Source organism: Rhinatrema bivittatum, chromosome 1, assembly GCF_901001135.1.
Source record: "Rhinatrema bivittatum chromosome 1, aRhiBiv1.1, whole genome shotgun sequence".
Taxonomy (NCBI): domain Eukaryota; kingdom Metazoa; phylum Chordata; class Amphibia; order Gymnophiona; family Rhinatrematidae; genus Rhinatrema; species Rhinatrema bivittatum.
This window is the reverse complement of record NC_042615.1, coordinates 560251545-560271716: the sequence shown is the minus strand read 5'-3', so window position 1 is coordinate 560271716 and position 20172 is coordinate 560251545. Positions and strand designations below refer to the sequence as shown.

At 42.8% G+C, this 20172-nt stretch overlaps 1 protein-coding gene across 1 annotated transcript in view; it reads right to left on the bottom strand.

The window, feature by feature from the left end:
• IDNK (IDNK gluconokinase) overlaps positions 1-20172 on the bottom strand; it is a 45281-nt gene that overhangs the window by 9360 nt on the left and 15749 nt on the right. Inside the window, exons 2-3 of the mRNA XM_029616794.1 lie at positions 17475-17505; positions 5002-5088 (exon numbers count right to left, since the gene is read on the bottom strand). Coding sequence (XP_029472654.1) covers positions 5002-5088; positions 17475-17505 — 118 coding nt within the window. The remainder of the gene's footprint in view (positions 1-5001; positions 5089-17474; positions 17506-20172) is intronic.

The following is a 20172-nucleotide window of genomic DNA, read 5'->3' as shown; positions in this document are numbered from 1 at the left end:
ATAGAAATCTAAATTTTCCCTATATAATCTAACCCCTTTTATCCCCATTGCTAACCAACTTTATCTTTAAATTGTATTTGTTAAAACTCTAATGTCACTCTCCTAATGTAAACCGTTATGATGGCAAAACCGAATATATGGTATACAAAACATGTTAAAATAAATACATATTCATTGTGAATATCCTGAAAATCAGCTTGGCTGTGTATGCCCCAAGGACTGAGTTGAGAACTTCTGGCTTGGACTACTACAAAGCCTGGTGAAGGGGGGAGGGCCTGGGTGTTCGACTAAGCATGGGAACTTGTATGCTCATCTAGCCAGGATAAAGAGCTAACAAAATTGACTTGGAAAAGGAGGGATCTCTAACCAGCAAGAGTGGAGAAGTAGCCTCTGAGCCTAGGAAATCAAGGTTCAAATCCCAGCAATGATTCTTGTGACTTTGGGCTGCAGGTACAAACTCAGGGTGTAATTTACTAAGCATTTTTCCCATAGACCCAGACTGGGAGAAAAGTCTTAGTAAATTAAGCCCTTAGATTGTAAACCCTTTGGCGACAGGAAAATGCCTACAGTACTTGAATATAAACTGCTTTGAAGTGGCTGACCAGTTATGAAAAGCAGAATATGAAAAAACAAAACCCCACAGCTGAAACGTATCTTTAACAGTGTAAACCAAAATAACTGGGCAGACTGGATGAGACACTTGGTCTTTATCTGCTGTCATCTACTATGTTACTATTAGGCCAATTGGTGTAAGCGTATTACTACATTATTTATTGCATTTCCCACTAGTTCTCATGGGGCCTGATCACTAATAATGTGCGTTATTGGACTTTTGTGAATAGGCCTATATACAGAATGTTACTACGCAAAAACAAGCCCTTCTGGAAGACAGCAGTGCTTCTGGCTCACAGTGACTTTCCTGTGGGAGAATTAAAGCAGCAGCACATTAGTAATATACTTCAAAATATCAGTTTGCTAGTTTCTGGGCTCCATTGTTTCTTTTTCTGATATTATCTAAGGCAGTGGTTCTCAACCTTTTTTTGGCCGAGACACACCTGACATGTGGTTCTCACACGCGACACACACTGAACAAATGACCGACATGAGGCTAAATGTAAACATGCACTCTGCATCCACAGGAACCCCCTCGACCCCCAACAATAGGTGCAGAGCTGAACTAGGACATTACCCTGTACAACTTGCCATACAAAAAGATATTATGGTTCTGGTGACATCTCAGTAAAAGCAAAACAAACTCCCTGGCACAATAGCTCTTCTTATGAAAAGACTGTAATTTACCACTAATGCATGTCCTATTGAGAAAACACAACAAATAATATTGATACAAATGCCTAAATGCTAGTAAAATACCTCACCTTGGTCACACATACAGAATTGACCTTCACCAAGTACAGAAAGACCACCCAGGATTCCATTCACACACACACACACACACACACATCTAGGCTCCCCTTCACACACACAAATACTCACACCCAGGTTCCCATTCACACATACACCCACACCCAGGCTCCCATTCACACACACACCCAGGCTCCCATTCACATACACGCGCACAAATACTCAGGCTCCCATTCTCATACACACGCACAAATATTCAGGCTCCCATTCATACACATGCGCACAAACACCCACACACACACCCAGGCTCCCATTCACATACCCCCACCCCCCCACACACACCCAGGCTCCCATTCACACACCCCCACCCCCACATCCAGATTCCCATTCACACACACACGCACAAAACACCCAGGTTCCCATTCACACACACACCCAGGTTCCCATTCCCAAACATACACAAACATCCACACACCCAGGCTCCCATTCACACATGCATGCACCAGGCCTCAGCACCAAATCTCTTCTTCCTTCGCCGCAGGGATGGGCTCCAGTTGTGATGCGGCTTTACTCCGGTGGGCCTTCTTTTTTTGCTGCCATGGGGATGGGCTCCTGTGGCGGCCTTGCTTCGCAGGTTCGGGCTTCCTCTTTGCTTTCATGGGGATGAGCTCCTGTGGTGACTTTGCTTCGTGGGGTTGGGCTTCCTCTTCGCCGCCAAGGGGATGAGCTTCAGTGGCAGCCTTGCTTCACGGGGTCAGGCTTCTTCGCAAAGAGATGCCCCTTCTTCCTGCCTCACCAGCCATTCGATGACTTCCTCCCTTCTTCCTACTCCCACTGGCAGAAAGAAGGGAGGAGGGGTCTGATTGGTCCACGGGAGCAGGAAGAAGGGAGGCTTCCCAGTGGCCTATGGGGAGCAGGAAGAAGGGAGGCTTCCCATTGGCCCACGGGAGCAGGGAGAAGGGAAGCACAACCGAAACAGTGGGATACCGGTAGCTGCGATACACCTGCTAGTGGCTTGGTGACACATTAGTGTGTGGTGACACATCGGTTAAGAATCGCTGATCTAAGGCAGAGGTTCCCAAACCTGTCCTGGAGGACACCCAGTCAGTCGGGTTTTCAGGATATCCACAAGGAATATGCATGCAATAAAATATGCATGACATGGAGGCAGTACATGCACATTTATTCATTGTGGATATTCTGAAACCCCGACTGGCTGGGAGTCCACCAAGACAGGTTTGGGAACCACTAGCCTAAGGCATTTTTTCTTTTTGTCTATTTATATTTTTTACATTTTCATTTCAAGAAGTGTGTAGCTTTTATTATCGCCATTCCCAACAATGGTTAAATATTTCCTTCTTGGTATTTTCTTTGCTGAGTACAGACTTTGATTATTCACATGTCCCATGTTTCGGCGCTGTGCCTACACAGAGTTCTCAGGAGGACCAGCAGCAGTCAAGGATGGCTAAGAAGGAACGATTTTTAGCCCTGCAAACACTAATATCCTCACATACGATAGACATCTAGATGAACAAAAGTGATTTTAATTATTTTAATTATCAAATGAATTATCTAATTTTATTTATTTCCTAGTACCGCCGCTTAGAAAGTGACATGTTTTATCTGATGAAATTCTGATCAGGCCAGTATTTTGAGTTGGGTTTTTTTTCACATGGCACTTTCCTCCTGCTCCTATGGGCTTCCAGCTCAGTTGGAATTATCTTCTACTGGTCTACAGGTTCATAAGCCTTCATTTGCAGCTATCCAAGAGTTCTCCTTCTATTTTATGACCCTCCTCAGCACCACCACCTAGTCCATCCATTGTCATGACAGTCCTTCACTACAACTCCCATTGGAGTACAGGACCATCTCTATCCAACATATCAGTGAGCTGTTGTGTCACAATATGGTCCAACAGGAGAAAGCAGTAGAGCAGGGATGGCCAACTCCTGTCCTCAAAAGCCTCAATAGGCCTGGTTTTCATGATGTCTGTAATGTATAATCTGTATATTGTATAATCTCTTGCATATTCATTATGGATATTTTAAAAACCAGGCCTGTTTGTGGCTCCTGAGGACCAAAGTTAGTCTCTAGTGCAGAGGGAGGCTATTACTTAATGTAGTGCATTTTATAATGTACACTAGCATTGCAGTATGTAATCATTTAGACTCTGGGAGAGCTAAAGCCTGATGACGGCAATGGGTTACAGGATCACTTATATAACTAGGCCACAGCAATTTAGTACAGCCATGAACATCTGTGTTTTGCAGTCCAATTATAGAGGTAAGCCAAATGAAGTGCTTAGTAACCAAGCAAATAGCTTCAAAATCCACGACTGCTTAAATCTTTGTTTTCCATTTTATGCATTTTTAAACCATAATACCCAATTAATGGAAGCTCAACAATAATCTCCACAATTTGGTCAAACTAATGCAGCACAGACCTGTATTAATAAACTGACACTGAAGTGGGTTTAGAGTGGGCAGAAGGGGAGCAGAGAAAGCTGTTTGTCACAGGGATAGTTTGTGGATTCCCCTAGCGTGCAGGCACCAGACAATTCTAAAGCAGCACACAAACAGTTTTAGTAGTTCAATCTGCAGCTGGAAAAATCAGAATTACAAAGCTATTCCTGTTTCTGAAGGATGTGTGTTTGAAGATTTTTAAAAGGTTTTTCTCCTTAATTGTTATATGTTATCTTTAAGGCTGGATGTCTCTCTCTGGGGCTCATCAGAAAAACTAGATTAGTGTCATCCACAGAAATATTAAAGTAGAATTAATAGCAAAATACTGTTTAGATAATTCAATTCACACTTGAAAAATTCAGGAGGATCAATTTTTTTCCATCTGATTTCTATTTCATGCCAAAGGAAATTAGTACAATTTTTAGAGTGCCTAGTGAGCCAATTCTACTGATACGAACCAAAGTAAAACACGACACTAGCATGCTAATCCCAAACCGAGCCTCACGCAAGCAGCACATGTAGAAGACCACCACAGGATGAACTGAGGAGGAGAGCTCCCTTCTCTCCACTGGTAGAGAGTCATCTGAGGACACAGCACCAGAACACAGGGTCATGAACTGTGCACGGAGGAAATCTGATAAGGGTTTGGACTCCTGTGGGTAAGCATTTCCCAATCCAGGCCTGAGACACACCTAACCAGTCTGATTTCTAAAAAGCCAGAAAGAATATGCATGAGATAGATTTGCATGCACTGGGTCTCAATACATGCAAATCTATCTCATGCTCATTCATTACAGATGCACTGAAAACAAGACCAGTTAGGCATGCCTCCAAAAAAAAAAGTTGGGGACCACTGCCTTAGGCGACTTGTGTTTTACCATCCATCACAACAAAGCAAGAGGTTCAAAGAAAAGAGTAGAAAAAGATGATAATCCACAGCTGGACCAGAACGCAAGATAAAAGTAGCTGTGAGGCAGCAGATATCTTGGATTTCCCCTTCATGAAGTACATAACTAATTTAAAAAAAATGTAAAAATGCAAAAAAATAAATTAAGATAGAAAAGAACACAGAAATAAAACCAGATGATTAAGATAACATCAAGAAGTACTATGACTATAAAATCCTGTATAACTACAGCATACACATAAAACACTAATTTGTGATGACTGAAGCTACCTGGTCAGTGAGCGGTATTCCTTCTGCCATCTTCATTTTGTTTTCTTTAGAATGATAATCATCTGCATCATAGAATTTCCATCCCAGCTAAAAAAAATAATAAAAAAAAATATATATATATATATATATATATGTATATATTTGTACAATAAGGATTAGGTTAACAGAAGGTCACTTTACCCTCCATTGCCTCAGGTACAGACTTAGATTGTAAGCCCTCTGGGGATAGAAAAATACCTACAGTACCTGAATGTTGAACCGGAGTGATATGTATTGTATACAGGAACTTCCGGTATATAAAAACCTAAAAAAATAAATAAATGTAAACCGGTATGATATCTCAATTGAGATCAAATGTCGGTATATAAAAATAATAAATAAAATAAATAAAATAAAGGTCCGCTTTTACCTATAGGCAAAAAGGGGTAGCTGCCCCAGGCTCTGCATAGCTTGGGGTCCACTGCATGAGTACACAGGGCTCTGTCCTAGTGACACTACTGGCCATTGCCCCAATCTCAGAAAGCAGAAAACCCTCTGAGTCCTGCTCCAGACCCTTCCCTTCTGAGAAAGCCTGCAGGGAACAGGAAGAGGGTTGTGCCTGGAGCAAACAAGATCCAATCCACTCCCTATTCAGCCCATCCCCTTTCTCCTGTTCACCCTCCCCCTCCTGCTTATCTGAGTTATGGGAATTGGTGCTGTTTTAGTATGGTGGGATTTTTTGCAGGATCTTGTGGAAAGGAGGGAGTTACAACAAAATATTACATTTCTTTTCCTGTGGTAAGGGGAAATATCATATTTCAACCCAACCCACCATTTCAGAGATTACCTTTGACCAATAAAGTATACATTTCTTTTAATTTAGAAATGTATTTGATTTTTTTTTGTAGTCTACCCCCAAAACACAGATTATGCATTCAGATACTGAAATGATTTCTGAAACACATTTGTGTGTGTGTGTGTGTATATATATATACACACATATACATATTTAAAGGATTATTCTGGGAGAAGCAATACTATAGTAAGGTCATAGTGATTGTTGAGAAATGACTACTTACCTGATAATTTCCTTTTCTTTAGGACAATCAGATGAATCCAGAACAAGTGGGGTATGCACCTCTACCAGCAGATGGAGACAGAGCAATCTGATGTCACAGTTTATACACCCCTGCAGTGACCTCAGCCCGCCAGTATTCGTCTTCAAAAGCAACTGTGCACAGACTAGTTTCATGAGTAGTAATCGTAAGCACCCAATCGTCAGTTTTTTCAAGCTATCTGTTAGCTGTCACATACGGGGTTTCGGAATTCACGCCCCTTTATTGTGATTGATGTCTCTCTTTTTTAAGTTGTTACATACGGGGTATTTGAGGACACGCCCCCTTCAGCTGCTTGACGCGATTTTTCGCGCGTTTTTTCGGCGTTTAAATCCCAGTATTGAGTCTATTCTTTCTTTTCTGAATCATCTGCGAATGCACTGTGCAGAGATGCGTACCCGCTGCTAACAAATGAATGGGTGAGTTCTATCATATACAATTTAATATATACGAGTCGAGAAAAATAAGAGTGCCCTTCTTGATTTTTTGCGATTATATTTCCAACCAGTTTGGTGTTTGTTTATATGAGTTGAGATAAATAAAAGTGTCTTTTTTGTGCTTGTGCGCGTGTTGATACATTTTTAGTCAATAGCTTTTGTCTGTTTGTCACAGTACAGTTTATTTTATTTCATTACTGATGTAATCAGTACCACATTACAATGATCCACTAGTGTATGTGTTTTGATACAAGCAGTACTGTCCAAAAATTTTACCACATTTTTTAGTTACTTTAGATAGCGTTTTTGGCGCATATTAGATGTTATATTATAGCCAGTGTGTTAAAAAGATAGCATACTTTAAATGAGAACAATTGTTGCTTTGACACTGGTGATATTTCATTTAGTGTATTCATTGATTTTTACAATAGCACGCTACAACATTATAATTATTATTTTGACTTTTTTAATTTAGCATGCAGCTGTATGTGTTTATGAAAGAACAACAGTGACTCCAATACATTGTTCAATTTACAAATTTTATATGAAGGTAAACAAAATAAGATCTACACATTTTTACATTTTTTCTTTTTTTTAATGATTTTTTTAATCATTTTTGTTTGTTTCTATATTCTGACCTACTTCATAATAATTGATATGTCTTTGTCACATCTTCCAGACCAGTTTGATGCAATTTAGCATACTCCACCTGTACCGATATGAATATGATTTGATTTTAAAAGAGGTATGTTTGTACACACTCTATGTTCTCACTTTTCATGTTACCATTTTATATGTCATTTGTCATGTGCTTTTATTATTTGTTTTATTTATTTATGATTATTCGTGTATTTATTTATGTATTGTAGCCCCTGATGCAGCCCCATTGATATAGGGCGAAACTCGGCCTGAGTCGGGCGTTGTTTAATTTTAAGTCTTCAATAAAAGATCGGAATTTGGACATATTGGCTTCTAATCCTCATTTTGTTGCCCCAACGACTTTGTTAGATAGCCTTCCTTGTTGCTTTCTCAACCCATTCAGTAAATGGGCCACATCAGGATGAGCCGACAAGGATCTACCATTTATCTGACCTGTGAAACAGGCAAAAGCTGCTAATTGTACCTTTAAGGAATTAAGGGCCAAGCCTTTATTCAAGCTATCCTGCAAAAATTCCAAAATAAGCGGGATTTTGTCCGAACAAGGAAGAGTACCTCAGTCCTCAAACACTCGCCAAACCCACACATAGGCCAAGGAAGTAGAGAACTTTCTAGCTATTAGCAAGGTGGAAATCACTGCTGCAGAGTATCCACGTTTCAGCAAGCAAGCCCTTTCAAGGGCCATACCGTAAGACAAAATCAAGTCGGATCTTTCTGAAGAACAGGACCCTGCTGCAACAGATCCCTGTGCGCCAGAAGTCGAAAGGGTGATTCCGCCAGGAACCACCACAAATCTGCATACCATGGTCTCCTGGACCAATGAAGAGTACCATTCCTCTGTGGTGCTTGATCCTTCGGACTAATCTGCCCAAAATGGGCCAAGGAGGAAAGGCGTACAGCAACTTGTCTTCCGGCCACTCCTGCACCAAGGTATCGATACCCAATGACTTTGGATCTCTCCTGTGACTGAAGAATTGTGGAACTTTCGCATTACGAGAAGTAGCCAGCAGGTCTAGAAATGGGAAAACCCAGCAACCCAGAATCAGCTGAAATGCCTCTTTTGATAGTGTCCATTCTCCTAGGTTCAGACTCTCCCTGTTGAGAAAGTCTGCTCTTACATTGTCTTTTATTGCTATATGTGAGGCCGAGATCATCTGGAGATGCAGTTCGGCCCATTCCATAAGTTGATCTATTTCCTGCGGCACTTGTTGGCTCTTGGTTCCTCCCTCCCAATTTATGTAAGCCACAGTCATTGCGTTGTTTGACCTTATCCAGACCGCTTGACCCTGCAACTTGTCGCCGAACTGCAAACATGCCAGCTGGGCTGCCTTGGTTTCCAAACAATTGATGTTCCAGAGAGACTCTTCTGCAACCAAGCATCCTTGTGCTGTCAGCTCCTAACAGTGAGCTCCCCAATCATGGAGGCTCGCATCTCTCGTCAGTACTAGCCAGTCTGGTGGTGCTAGGGAAATTCCCTTTGTTAGATGATCCAGCTGTAGCCATCACTGCAGTTGGGAGAATTCCATCAGCAGGTGGAGCCGAATCAAAGAGTCCACAGACTTTGGGTTCCACTGAGACAACACGGAGCACTGAAGAGGACGCATATGTGCCCTTGCCCATGGTACCACTTCCAAGGTTGCTACCATTAAACCAAGTACCTGCAGGTAGGATCATATGGTCGGGTGCAGAGTGTTCATCAACAGACGTAGCTGTGCCATCAACTTCTGAATACTAGCTTCCGGCAGGAAAATCTTGACCTGCTTCATGTCGAAGTGAACCCCGAGGTATTCCAATGACTGAGCAGACTGAAGACTGCTCTTGGCCAGGTTTACCATCCAGCAGTGCTCCTGCAATAGGGAGATCACCTTGTGGGTCACTAGATGGCTCTCTTCCAGCGACATGGCTTGAATCATCCATTCATCCAAATATGGGGGTACTAGGATCCCATTCTCTCTCAATTCTGCTGCAACTACTACCATTATCTTGGAAAAGGTCCTGGGAGATGTGGTCAGACCAAAAGGCAGTGCACGAAAGTGATAATGGTGACCCAGAAGTGCAAACTGCAGAAAGCTTTGATGCTCTATTTGGACAAAAATGTAAAAATACGCCTCAGACTGGTCCAAAGAGATCGGAAATTCCCCCGATTGCACGGCCATTATCACTGAGCACAAGGTCTCCATGCGAAAATGCATCACCCGCAGATGACGTTTGACACTAAAGGGGTGTATGCACTGTGACGTCAGTTTGCTCCGTCTCTATCTGCTGGTAGAGGTGCATAACCTACTTGTTCTGGATTCATCTGACTGGACGCTAAGAAATGAGTTTAATTATCAAAATCTCAGGGAGCAGGCTTATGGGCCTGACAGTTAATGGAGGTGGCGGGGGGGCCTCCAAGGCTGAAGGTTCATCTAGGGTGCCTGATATCTTTGTACTGAACCTGCCCATAGCACAAGACCCTTAGCACCAACGCCTGTGCCAGCCAGTATGGGCCAAAGAACACCTCTCGCCACATTTGCATGGGCTCAGGTGGGCCACATGATGGTAGAGATGTGCCTGTATCAGCCTGTGTAGGCCAGGAGGCAGCGGCAGGACGTGGCTGCCCTCCCATCAGAGAGGGTAGAGGAGGAAAGCTGTAGCAGGCAGGCCAGCAGCATCAGATTACCATGGGGAGGAGGGAAGAAGGAAAATAAGGGTGGCAGTCAGTATGGAAAAAAATAAAAGGAGGCCCATCCACAAATGCGTTCCCAGAGCCCCTTAAATGGTTAAAGCACCCGTAGTTAACAGGAATCCAAATCCAGTTTATCTAATTGTACACCTAATTCCACGTCCTAAGCAAAGCACAAACAAATTAATATAAACAAAAGATACAAAATACACAAATTCCATTACACAAAATATAAACTTATAAAATATAAAGTTTACCAGCATACAGTATAAAACAAACTAGATATGATCATATTACACTTGTGCTTTCTGAGTTGTACTGGTTACCCATTCATATGAGAATTCATTATAAAGTGATTGTGTTGATCTACAAGATCTTGACAAATACTGATGTTTTATGATTGGGAGAGGCCACACATATGCATAATCCTCAGCATTTATGGAGAGCGGCAAATAGGGGCCTAATGCATATCTCCACAATACATCAAGCACATGTCGGGGAGGTTTGAGATTGAGCAATTTTGTGGAACTCAATGCCACAACAACTTCGAATAATGTCAGAGACAGCTGTGTTTAAAAAAATGCTGAAAACATGGTTGTTTCGGTAGGCCTATTAGATAACAGACTGTTGATAAAGTGCATAGTGCTGATAGGTAGGTAATATACTCTGGAGATACTAGGTGATGTGGCAATGATTTTTTGAGGGGTATTTGTATTGAGTTTTGTGTTCAGTGATTAACTGATTTTATGTATGTTTTGTTGTATATCTATTATTATAAGTTTTTATTTTATATGTATGTCTGAGCTTTTGTAAATCGCCACAATCTGAAGAGTATGTGGTTGATAAATTATTTTAAATAAACAGATGACTACATAAATAAAGCAGAGTTGCTTACCTGTAACAGGTGTTTTCTGAGGACAGCAGGCTGTCAGTCCTCACCCATGGGTGACATCATCCAATGGAGCCTGGCATGGAATACTTAAGTCAAGTTTCTAGCACTTTAATGGAGCATGCCCACAGCATGCATTATACCTCATGACCATGTGGGTTCCCTTCAGTCTGATAATATAGCTAAATAAAAGAAGGGTAGACCCAACTCCACAGAGAGGCAGGTGGGAATCGTGAGGATTAACATCCTACTCTCCTCGGAGAACACCTGCTACAGGTAAGCAACTCTGCCTTCTCCAAGGACAAGCAGGATGGCAGTCCCCCCACATGGGTGATACCTAGCTACGGGCAGCCCCCAACAAAAAAAGAGGAACAAAAATAGTACCAATGGGCACAAATAACAATGAGGTCAATATTCAAAGCTGGCTGTTTAAGTAATTTGGCTGGATATAACTTACTGGCTACGTTACACAGTATATTCAGCAGCATGGCTATTTTGCTGAATACACATGTATATATTTGTGCTTAGCTGCATAAGTTATAACTAGTCTAGTTAGACCTGCTCTAAATATCAGTGAACACACTTTGAATTCTGACCTCAATATTTTTTTTTTTTTTAATATATAAATGTATGCCATAAGGAGGGGGCAGCCTGAAAGAAAACCAATGGGCCCTAGGTGAGAACAGATTTGGGTTCTACACCTCAAACAAATTCTGGAGGACAGACTGGACAAACCTGCTGTTGTGTCGATCATCCCTATCCAAACAACAGTGTGATGTGAATGAGTGGAGAGAACGCCACTTCGCAGCCTTGCAGAACTCCTCCATGGAGACTGATTGCAAGTGAGCCAGCAATACTACCATGGCCCGGACAGAGTGAGCCTTGACATGGCCCACCAGAGTCAAGCCCGCCTAGGCGTAACAGAAGGAGATGCAATCTGCTGGTCAACAGGACAGCATCTGTTTGGCAATGGCAGTCCATACTTGTTTTGATCAAAGGAAACAAAAAGCTGAGTGGACTTTCTATGGGCTTCTGTCCACTCCAGATAGAAAGCCAAGGCTCTCTTGCAGTCCAAACTATGTAGGGCTTGTTCACCTTGGTGAGCATGTCACCTGGGGAAAAATATTGGAAGGTCAATTGACTGGGTGAGATGGAATTTCAACAGCATCTCAGGCAGGAACTTAGGGGGTGACAAAGACCACCCTATCATGAAAAAATGTTTGTGTTAAGGTGGATAAGTCACTAAGGGCTGAAGCTCACTGACCCTGGATACTGAAGTAACCACCACCAAAAATACAACTTTCAGGTCAGGTACTTCAGGTCATAGGAATGCAGCGACAAAGGGAGCTTTCATCAGCTGGGACAAAACCATGTTGCAGCTGGAGGTCTGCAACAAAACCATGACACAGCTGGAGGTCTGATGGGAGGCTTCAAATGAAGCAGACCCCACATGAAAAATAGGCTTACTTTCTCCATGATGATAGTATGCGCCAATCGCACTAAGGTGTAACCTAACCGAATTGGTCTTAAGATCATCTTTAGAGAGATACAGAAGGTATTCAAGCAGTTTTTGTGTGAAGCAGGAGACAGGTTCTAGGACCTTGTGCTCACATCACACAACAAACCTCCTTTAATTAAGATCACAGGATTTCCTAGTAGATGGCTCCCTGGAAGTCAAGAGGACATGAGAGACATCCTCAGAAAAGTCAACCGGTTGCAGGATCAGCCTCTCAACATCCATGCGGAAAGCGAGAGGGACCAGAGATTGGGATGGCACAACCTGCCTTGAGCCCGAGCGATGAGATTGGGGAAATCCCCAGTCTGAACATACAAGTGGAAACAAAATCTGTCTTGGTCAATGAGGGGCTATGAAGATCATGGTTCCCCCCCCCCATCCTCCTTGTGCTTCAACAAAGTGTTTGCTACCAGTGGAACCAGAGGGCAAGTGTACAGAAGACCCTGTTCCCCAATGAAGAGCAAAGGCATCAGAGGCTAGCTTGCTGTGTGTTCTGTGCATGGAACAGAAGAGGGGAATCTTCCTGTTCCAAGGAGCTGTGAACAGATCCACCCCCAGGATGTCCCAGAGATGGAGGATCCAATTTGCTACTCCCTGATCCAGGGATCAAATGTGGGGTCTTAAGGACCAACTCAGTCAATCTGCCAACATATTCTCCATGTTGGGCTGATAAATGGCCCGGAGTACCATGCCCTGAGAGTTTGCCCAGGACTATAGCTGGACAGCCTTGTGACATAGAAGGTATAAGCCTGTACCTCCCTTCTTGTTGATGTAGCATATCGCTACTTGATTGCCCGTCTGGACAAGGAAAACTTTGTTGGACACCTGATTTCTGAAACCCCATAGAAAGTATCTTATCACTTGGAGCTCCAAGAATTTAATCTGATAATGACGTTCCTGGGCAGATCAAGAGCCCTGTGTGCAGAACCCATCGACATGAGACCCCACCCTCCAACCCAGGTTGGATGCATCTGTGGTTAGGACAATTTTAATGGGTACTCCCTGAACCAGAATGGAATTGTCCAACTACCATGACAGAGATTTGTAGTTGCGGAGTGACATATAGATCTGGAGGTCCTGTGTGGTCTGAAGCCACTGCAACCTCAAAGTCCATTGGGCTCTTCTCATGTACAGATGCCTCTCCTGAGGAGCCAGGAATAACTAACAGGTCAGCTGTCGCAGACTCCAATGCCTCTCTGAGTCTCAGTGACAGATCTGGCACTGACACCAATGTCTGTGTTGGTATAGCGCTGATGAGCACCTGCAATGAACCAAGTAGCAGCTCATGAAACAGCGGTGCCTCCCTCAGTGCCCTCGATTCTGTGATATTGAGGTTCTGCAGTGCCCTTTCCATGGCTTACTGGATGAATCTCTCCAACTCTTCTTCAAAGATAGCTAATGCCACTACAGACTGGGAGGCAGGAAGAGTGACCACATCCTCTTTGAACAGTCAAAAAGATCAGTAGCAAACACCAGGACCAGTACAAACCATGGCGAGCCTGTGCTATTTTTTTTTGAGGATGAGCTCTCCTCACTGAGAGACCACTTTTGGGGGGGTCTCAAGCAGCCACAGGACCATTACCAGGCATCGATGGAGACTGAAGTTTCTTCAGCTTCCCTCCAGGTCAGCATAGGGGCATCCTCAATGCAGAGGTTGAACCCAAAAGACTTCTTTGAAAAGGAGGAGCTGGATGATGGCCTGTCTCTAGGGTCCCTGCCAATTGTTGATACCAAAGGAGCTGATGACCCTTCTCCCACAAATGCTGACAACTCCACCTCGGTCAGTGAGGCTCCATGGTCCACTGATGTCGATGCTCTGATGCATCAGTCTTTCGGTGCCTGTAGAGATGTTCCATTAACACCAAGCAGGACCAGAGTCCTTTTGGGGTAATTTCTACTCAACTGCAGCAACCCTGGACATCATGCGATGCCCCCAAGCAGAGGACACATCGCTTATGGGGATCCATGACAGACAAAGTCCTCTTCCATCGAGGACACCGCTGGAACCCTGAAAACACGGCATCACAAAAAAAAAAAAAAAAGGATGCAATATCGAACTCAGTGGCAGCAGTCGTTGTTGGCCGACAGGTACCAGTGGCAACACCACAAAGAAGGTAATGACTGCAAAAGGAAACTTGGAAAAATACCAAAAAACCTAACTAGGGACACTATCGGAAAGATCGTGAGACCCTACAAACAGTGAGTACAAGAACATGAGAAAAAAAACTGCAAAAAAGAGCTAAAAACTTATGAAAAGAAAATAGAAAGACTCCTACCATGACCACTGAGCTCCGCGAAAAAAGAAAGACTACGTGGACGTGGTAAAATGTATGTTATGGGCATGCTCAGGGAGGGTCAGTCAAAGTTCTAGACGTTTTGACATGTTTTACATGCCGGGCTCCATCGGATGATGCCACCCATATGTGAAGACTGCCATCCTGCTTGTCCTTGGAGAAATAAACCTTTACCAGCATGCAACTAAACAAATTACACAGCTAAAACTATCCTAGTTTTATTTTATACTAGTTATACCTAACTAGTATAAAATAAACTAAATCAAATGTCAAATTAAAGAAACAATCAATGTAATCATTAACAATGTTGAGGGAAAATGACAGTCTGGCTACCTGAAAAACTGAAACCAGCCTTCACAGAGCAGGAACAACTGCAGCCTGTTTAACTATCAAAGGTCTGAGAAAAGGGTCAGGCAGGTCTTTAACAATTTCTTAAAAAGAATTCAACTTTGGCTAGTCGAGTATATCTCTTGGACTGAAACTCTATAGCTCAAGGACAGAACAGTAGGGAGACCAATCAAATATTCATTTAAAGAACGCAAGGAACACATGGGCAAACAAATGGAAAATCTGGCAGAGATATTCCAGGGCCAGGCCATGAATCCTCCTTCCCTCTTCCACTGGTCTCAGAACTTCCTTCCCAATCCCCATGCCTCCCCCTTTCTCCTCCCCCAATTCCCCATTTCTCTCTCGATCTATTCCTAAAACCTCCCTCGTCTCAACTATCCTTGGGAACTCCTCGCTATGCTAATACCTGTGATCTTTTTTCCCCTGTCCAAAAAAAAAACCCACAATAAATTGTACAGATACTCAAATAATAATTTTATAAATTTAAAACATCACCTGTCTTATTTAATATGCATATTTTTGCAAATGTGGCAGATCTGACAAAGAATTTCAGAAACTGCTGCAGAATTTTCTAACTTTTGCCACAGAATCTATATCTGAGCTGCTGCAGGACACTGGGGACTGTGACAATACTAGCAATGTAACAAGCTAAACTTACATATTTACAACTATAAAACCTGGGAAACATGTTCATAGGGCATGTGAGAGGGCTGGAAGGGAGAAGGAGGCAGCATGCCCTAGCACCTCTGGTTCCCAACTTGGGGTCCATGAACCCATCACAGGCAGTCTGCCAAAAGGGATGCAACCAAAGTGCAACTGCTGAGGAATAGAGCATGCTGATGTCACCTCTGAGGAGCTCTACTGGAAGTAAGACTCTCAGATACCTAACCCCCACCTGCCTGATCCCATGCCAAGGAGAAGAAGATTGCAGCCTCAAGAAGCCCAAACTGGCATGGAGAGGAGGCAGGCTGATTGCCACCACAAGGCGTCTGAAGCTGCGCCAAGAGGAGGGGGTAGCTGTTTCGCCACCTGACCAGAGGGAGCAGGAAGCTAGTTGATGAGCCTCAGGAGCATTTCTGACCACTGTCGTATGTGCTCTGGCTATCCTGTTGGCCTGACATTGAGGGATTATTATGGTCATACTGGGGGTCAGAGGAATGGAGGCAGTAGGGAAGGGGCCATGGTGGGATCAACACTCGGAAAGGGACAGAGAAGGGGGTCAAAGGGAGAAGAGAAGACAGCAAGAGGAAGAGCATAGGAGTGAAAACACTTGGTAAGGGCCTTAAGAGGGAGCAGGGCGTGCTATAAACTGCTTGGCACCCTATGGGGTGGCTTAAATGTGGTGTGTGTGTGTGTTCATTCTTTCTCCTGCCCTCTCTTTGTGGCCCTTTAATGAGTGCTTTTCCCTACCTCCACCATGGCCTGTTCTCAAGTGCCTTCCCTCCTACCCTGCTTGACCTCCACCTATGGCCCCTTCCTTAATTCTTTCCCTTCTGCACTGAATCTGTGTGTGTGTGTGTGTGTGTGTGTGTGTATATATATATATATATATATATATATATATATATATATATTTACATATCTATCTATAGCATGCCCTGATCCTTAAGAGGCAGCAGGGCATGCTATAAACTGGTTGGTACCACACACACACCTCAGATTGCAGTAGCATGTTTAAGTCACCCCATAAGGTGCCAAGCAGATTAGTACACCCTGCTCCCTCTTAAGGAGCAGGGCATGCTATATACATACTGCACACACATATATATCTATATATCTATACATACACAAACACATACATACAGATTCAGTGCTGAAGGGAGGGCATTAAGGAAGGGGGGGTCATAGATTTAATGGAAACAGGGTAGGAGGTGTGGAAGGCACTTGGGAATAGGCAATGGTAGAGGTGGGGAATAGCACTCAGAGGGCAGGAGAGAGAGCGCAGAGTTTATAATCAGAAGCCATTCCTTATTCAATATTGTTTTATACCTTATAAATGAATCTGGAGTGCATATTATTATTTATTACATTAACCAGTTTTCTGTATAGCATTTAACTGCATGTAAACATAAAAGATGTATGTGGCAGTCCACAAACTTTTTGGAGGTTGAAAAGGGGTCTATGCTCCCCTAAGGTTGGGGACCCCTGCCCTAGCCTTTCACCTCTGGAAATGAAGGTTAAATATGTAAGGACTGAATCCACTGAAATGTGATAGTTTTCTCCAAATCGGCTCCTAAAATTTACTTGCCCATCCTTAAAAAAATACTAATTTAGGTTAATTAATTGCTGCTATTGAGAAGAAAACTGTAATGTTAAAAAGTAATGCAGATCCGGGCTGGGATTCCATACGATGCCTCAGAAATTCTGCACCATGCTGGCCCTTCATACTAGGCTCTTTCCAGTGCTTTTAGTCCCCATCGCAAGCACTAATCAGTCCTTTGAAAAATACAGTGCCGGGAAAAAATATATATTTCTAAATTTATAACCCACTCAATCCACAGTATTCAGCAGCTAAAAGTGGACATATATAATAAAAAAACCCCTCTATCTACATCTGAATCAATAAACATTACCTTATTCGCCAGTAATGACCCCACGGTACTTCTGTAAAAGAGCATAGGAACAGAGCTGAAGATTACGCCTCCAAAATGTTTTCCTTACAATGACTAATAGACCAAGAGAAATGCAGTTGATGGTCTTTTCCCAGTGCCTGGCATTTACCCAAACAAACCCTCACACAACATAGCAAGGTCCTGCTTCAAGGGGAATCTGAAACAGAATAAAACCAGGACAGTCAGCTTCCACTGATAACAAAATGCCAGACCTTGAGTGCCACAAACAGGTCTGGTTTCCAGCATAGGAAAACTGTGCAAATGAGCTGGCATCTTGGTGCAAATATATATCATGAATATTCACTGAAAATCCTGAAAGCCAGACCTGAGCTTGGCACTTCAGGATCAGACTTTGCTCTCCCTGCTCTAGACCATGCTGTACTACCATCTCTGTATCTGATTTATCTTGAAGCTGGACCTTAGACATTCTTGGGCATTTGCAACCAGAGGTTTGTGGGAACAAGGGGGTCAATATTCAAAGCTGGCCGCGTAAGTAACTTTGCTGGATATAAAACCTATCCGATTAAAACCTAGATTCATCATTTTGCTATACATTTTGCATGAATAGTGCCCGCGACAAAAAAAGGGCCCACAATATTTTCACATCACTAGCTGAGAAAAGCTCGGACAGGCACTTCCACGTTTTGGGGGAGGGGCACATAGCATAACACCAGGAAAAAAAGGTGGTGTTATTTCTGGCATTAAAACGTGTGTTACTCTATCGCACGCAATGTTAAACACCCCTTATTTCCATAAACTCCACCCAAACTCCTCCTTTTTGACTAAATTTTTGGAATTTGCTTATGCATCTCATGCTGCCGTAACGCCCACGATAAGGCCCTAAACGTGATCTGATGAATGACCCTGTACGTTACGATGTATATTCAGCGGCACGGCGAAGCCACTGAATACACACATATAAGTGCAGACTTCGCCAGATAAGCCTACCCAGCTAAGCTTAGACCTACTCTATGGGGCATCTAAACTTAGTCATACACTTATACTCCGAACCCCGAATATCCGTAGTTAGGTGTATAAGTTATACGTCTAACCCGCTCTGTCCCGATCCGCCCAATGCATGCCCACTTTTTTTGTGCGTACATTTTAGGCATAAAAAGGTCGTGTACAGCTAAGCGGTGGCCGCTGAACATGAGCACATATTCAGCGGTCACTAAGCCAGATAAGTCCCACTTAACCGGCTAAATAGCGCTGAACGCACTTTGAATATTGACCTCGAGAGTTTTCTAGCTACTTGGTCATTTCTGGTTGGTGTTTGATTTGTAGGATGGTTCCATGTATTTTTAAGATATCCTGCATTGAACTCCTTTATCAATTGGCTTTAGATTTTTATTTTACAGTGGCTATTTTCATGCAGTTATTACTTCACACATTATGAAACCTGAATGGGTATTTTTTTCCATTTTTCATATGAATATCCTTAAATGTTACATATACTATTTTATTTTAAAAATAAACAAAAACATTGGACTAGCTTTTTATTTTTTGGTAACATAAACATAGTAAATGACAGCAGATAATCACATTTTAGGAATTTTATAAATAGTGGTCTACCACCAGCCTGACTGGCCCGCCAAAGCTCCTTCAGTCAGCATGAAATTAAAGGAAGTAAAAATGTATTTAATTTGTATGCCATCTTTCCAGAAAAAGCTCAAGATGGCAGAAAGCAAGTAACTAATGCAATACAACAATATCATAAAAAATACTTGAGTTAAATAAATCAAATATCTCATATAAAAAAACTCATCCTCCTCATACATCATAAATTATCAGATACTTGTAAATTCATACAAATACTTTTTTTAGAGTAGCGATGAAAGCTGAGAAGAAAAGATTCCAAAGTAGGCCGCTAGTGTCAAATAGTTCAGCAGAGTTTCAAAAGCTGTAATTAAGACACTGAGCTGAGGCAACAATGAAGAAAAAGAAAAAACTTCAAAAATGCCAAAAAACCTACCTAGTGAAAGCAAGGCGGTGAAAACAAGAAACCTGACAAAGCTACACCAAAGACTCAATTCTTCCCTCCCCTCAGCCCCGAATAATAAGGAAAACCCATCCTAAGCCAGTGGCTGCAGCAGTCCAGCGGGATGAGCTCAGACAAAAGCAAAACGGCAAAACTGAGAGGCAGCAGGTTTGCGGGCGCATGGGAAACTTTTTTTGAACTATGCGCAAAAGGTGGAAATTTTGCAGGCATAAGGCCAAAGAATGCCGGATGTTTGACCAGCACATACTATTATTTCAGGATTTTTATTCCCTGAGTCTCATCACAGAGGAAAGAATTTGCCTTGGTGTGTTCAGCTTTGGTGAGCAGGCAAATCCGCTTCGCGCTCCTACCGTATTTCCAGCTCGTCTATGAGTCTGGCACAAAACTTCTGCTCATCTTTTTGCGACCATGGGAGAAGCACAAAACTTTCTGGAAAGTCTACCCAGATAGTGGCAAATGAGCTATGGAGGTAACTGACACTGCAGTGACAACCAACTCTAAGAGAAAAATGGGTGGATAGCGTCTTTTGTGAGAACTGTGATTTAAGTCGGCGCATAGTCCTGGTACAGAGGTGACTGCTTTATGTTACGGTAGTTATCTCAATAAGATCGAGGATCTGTCGTTCACCAGTTTATTTTTCTAGCGGTTATGCTCCTCGGA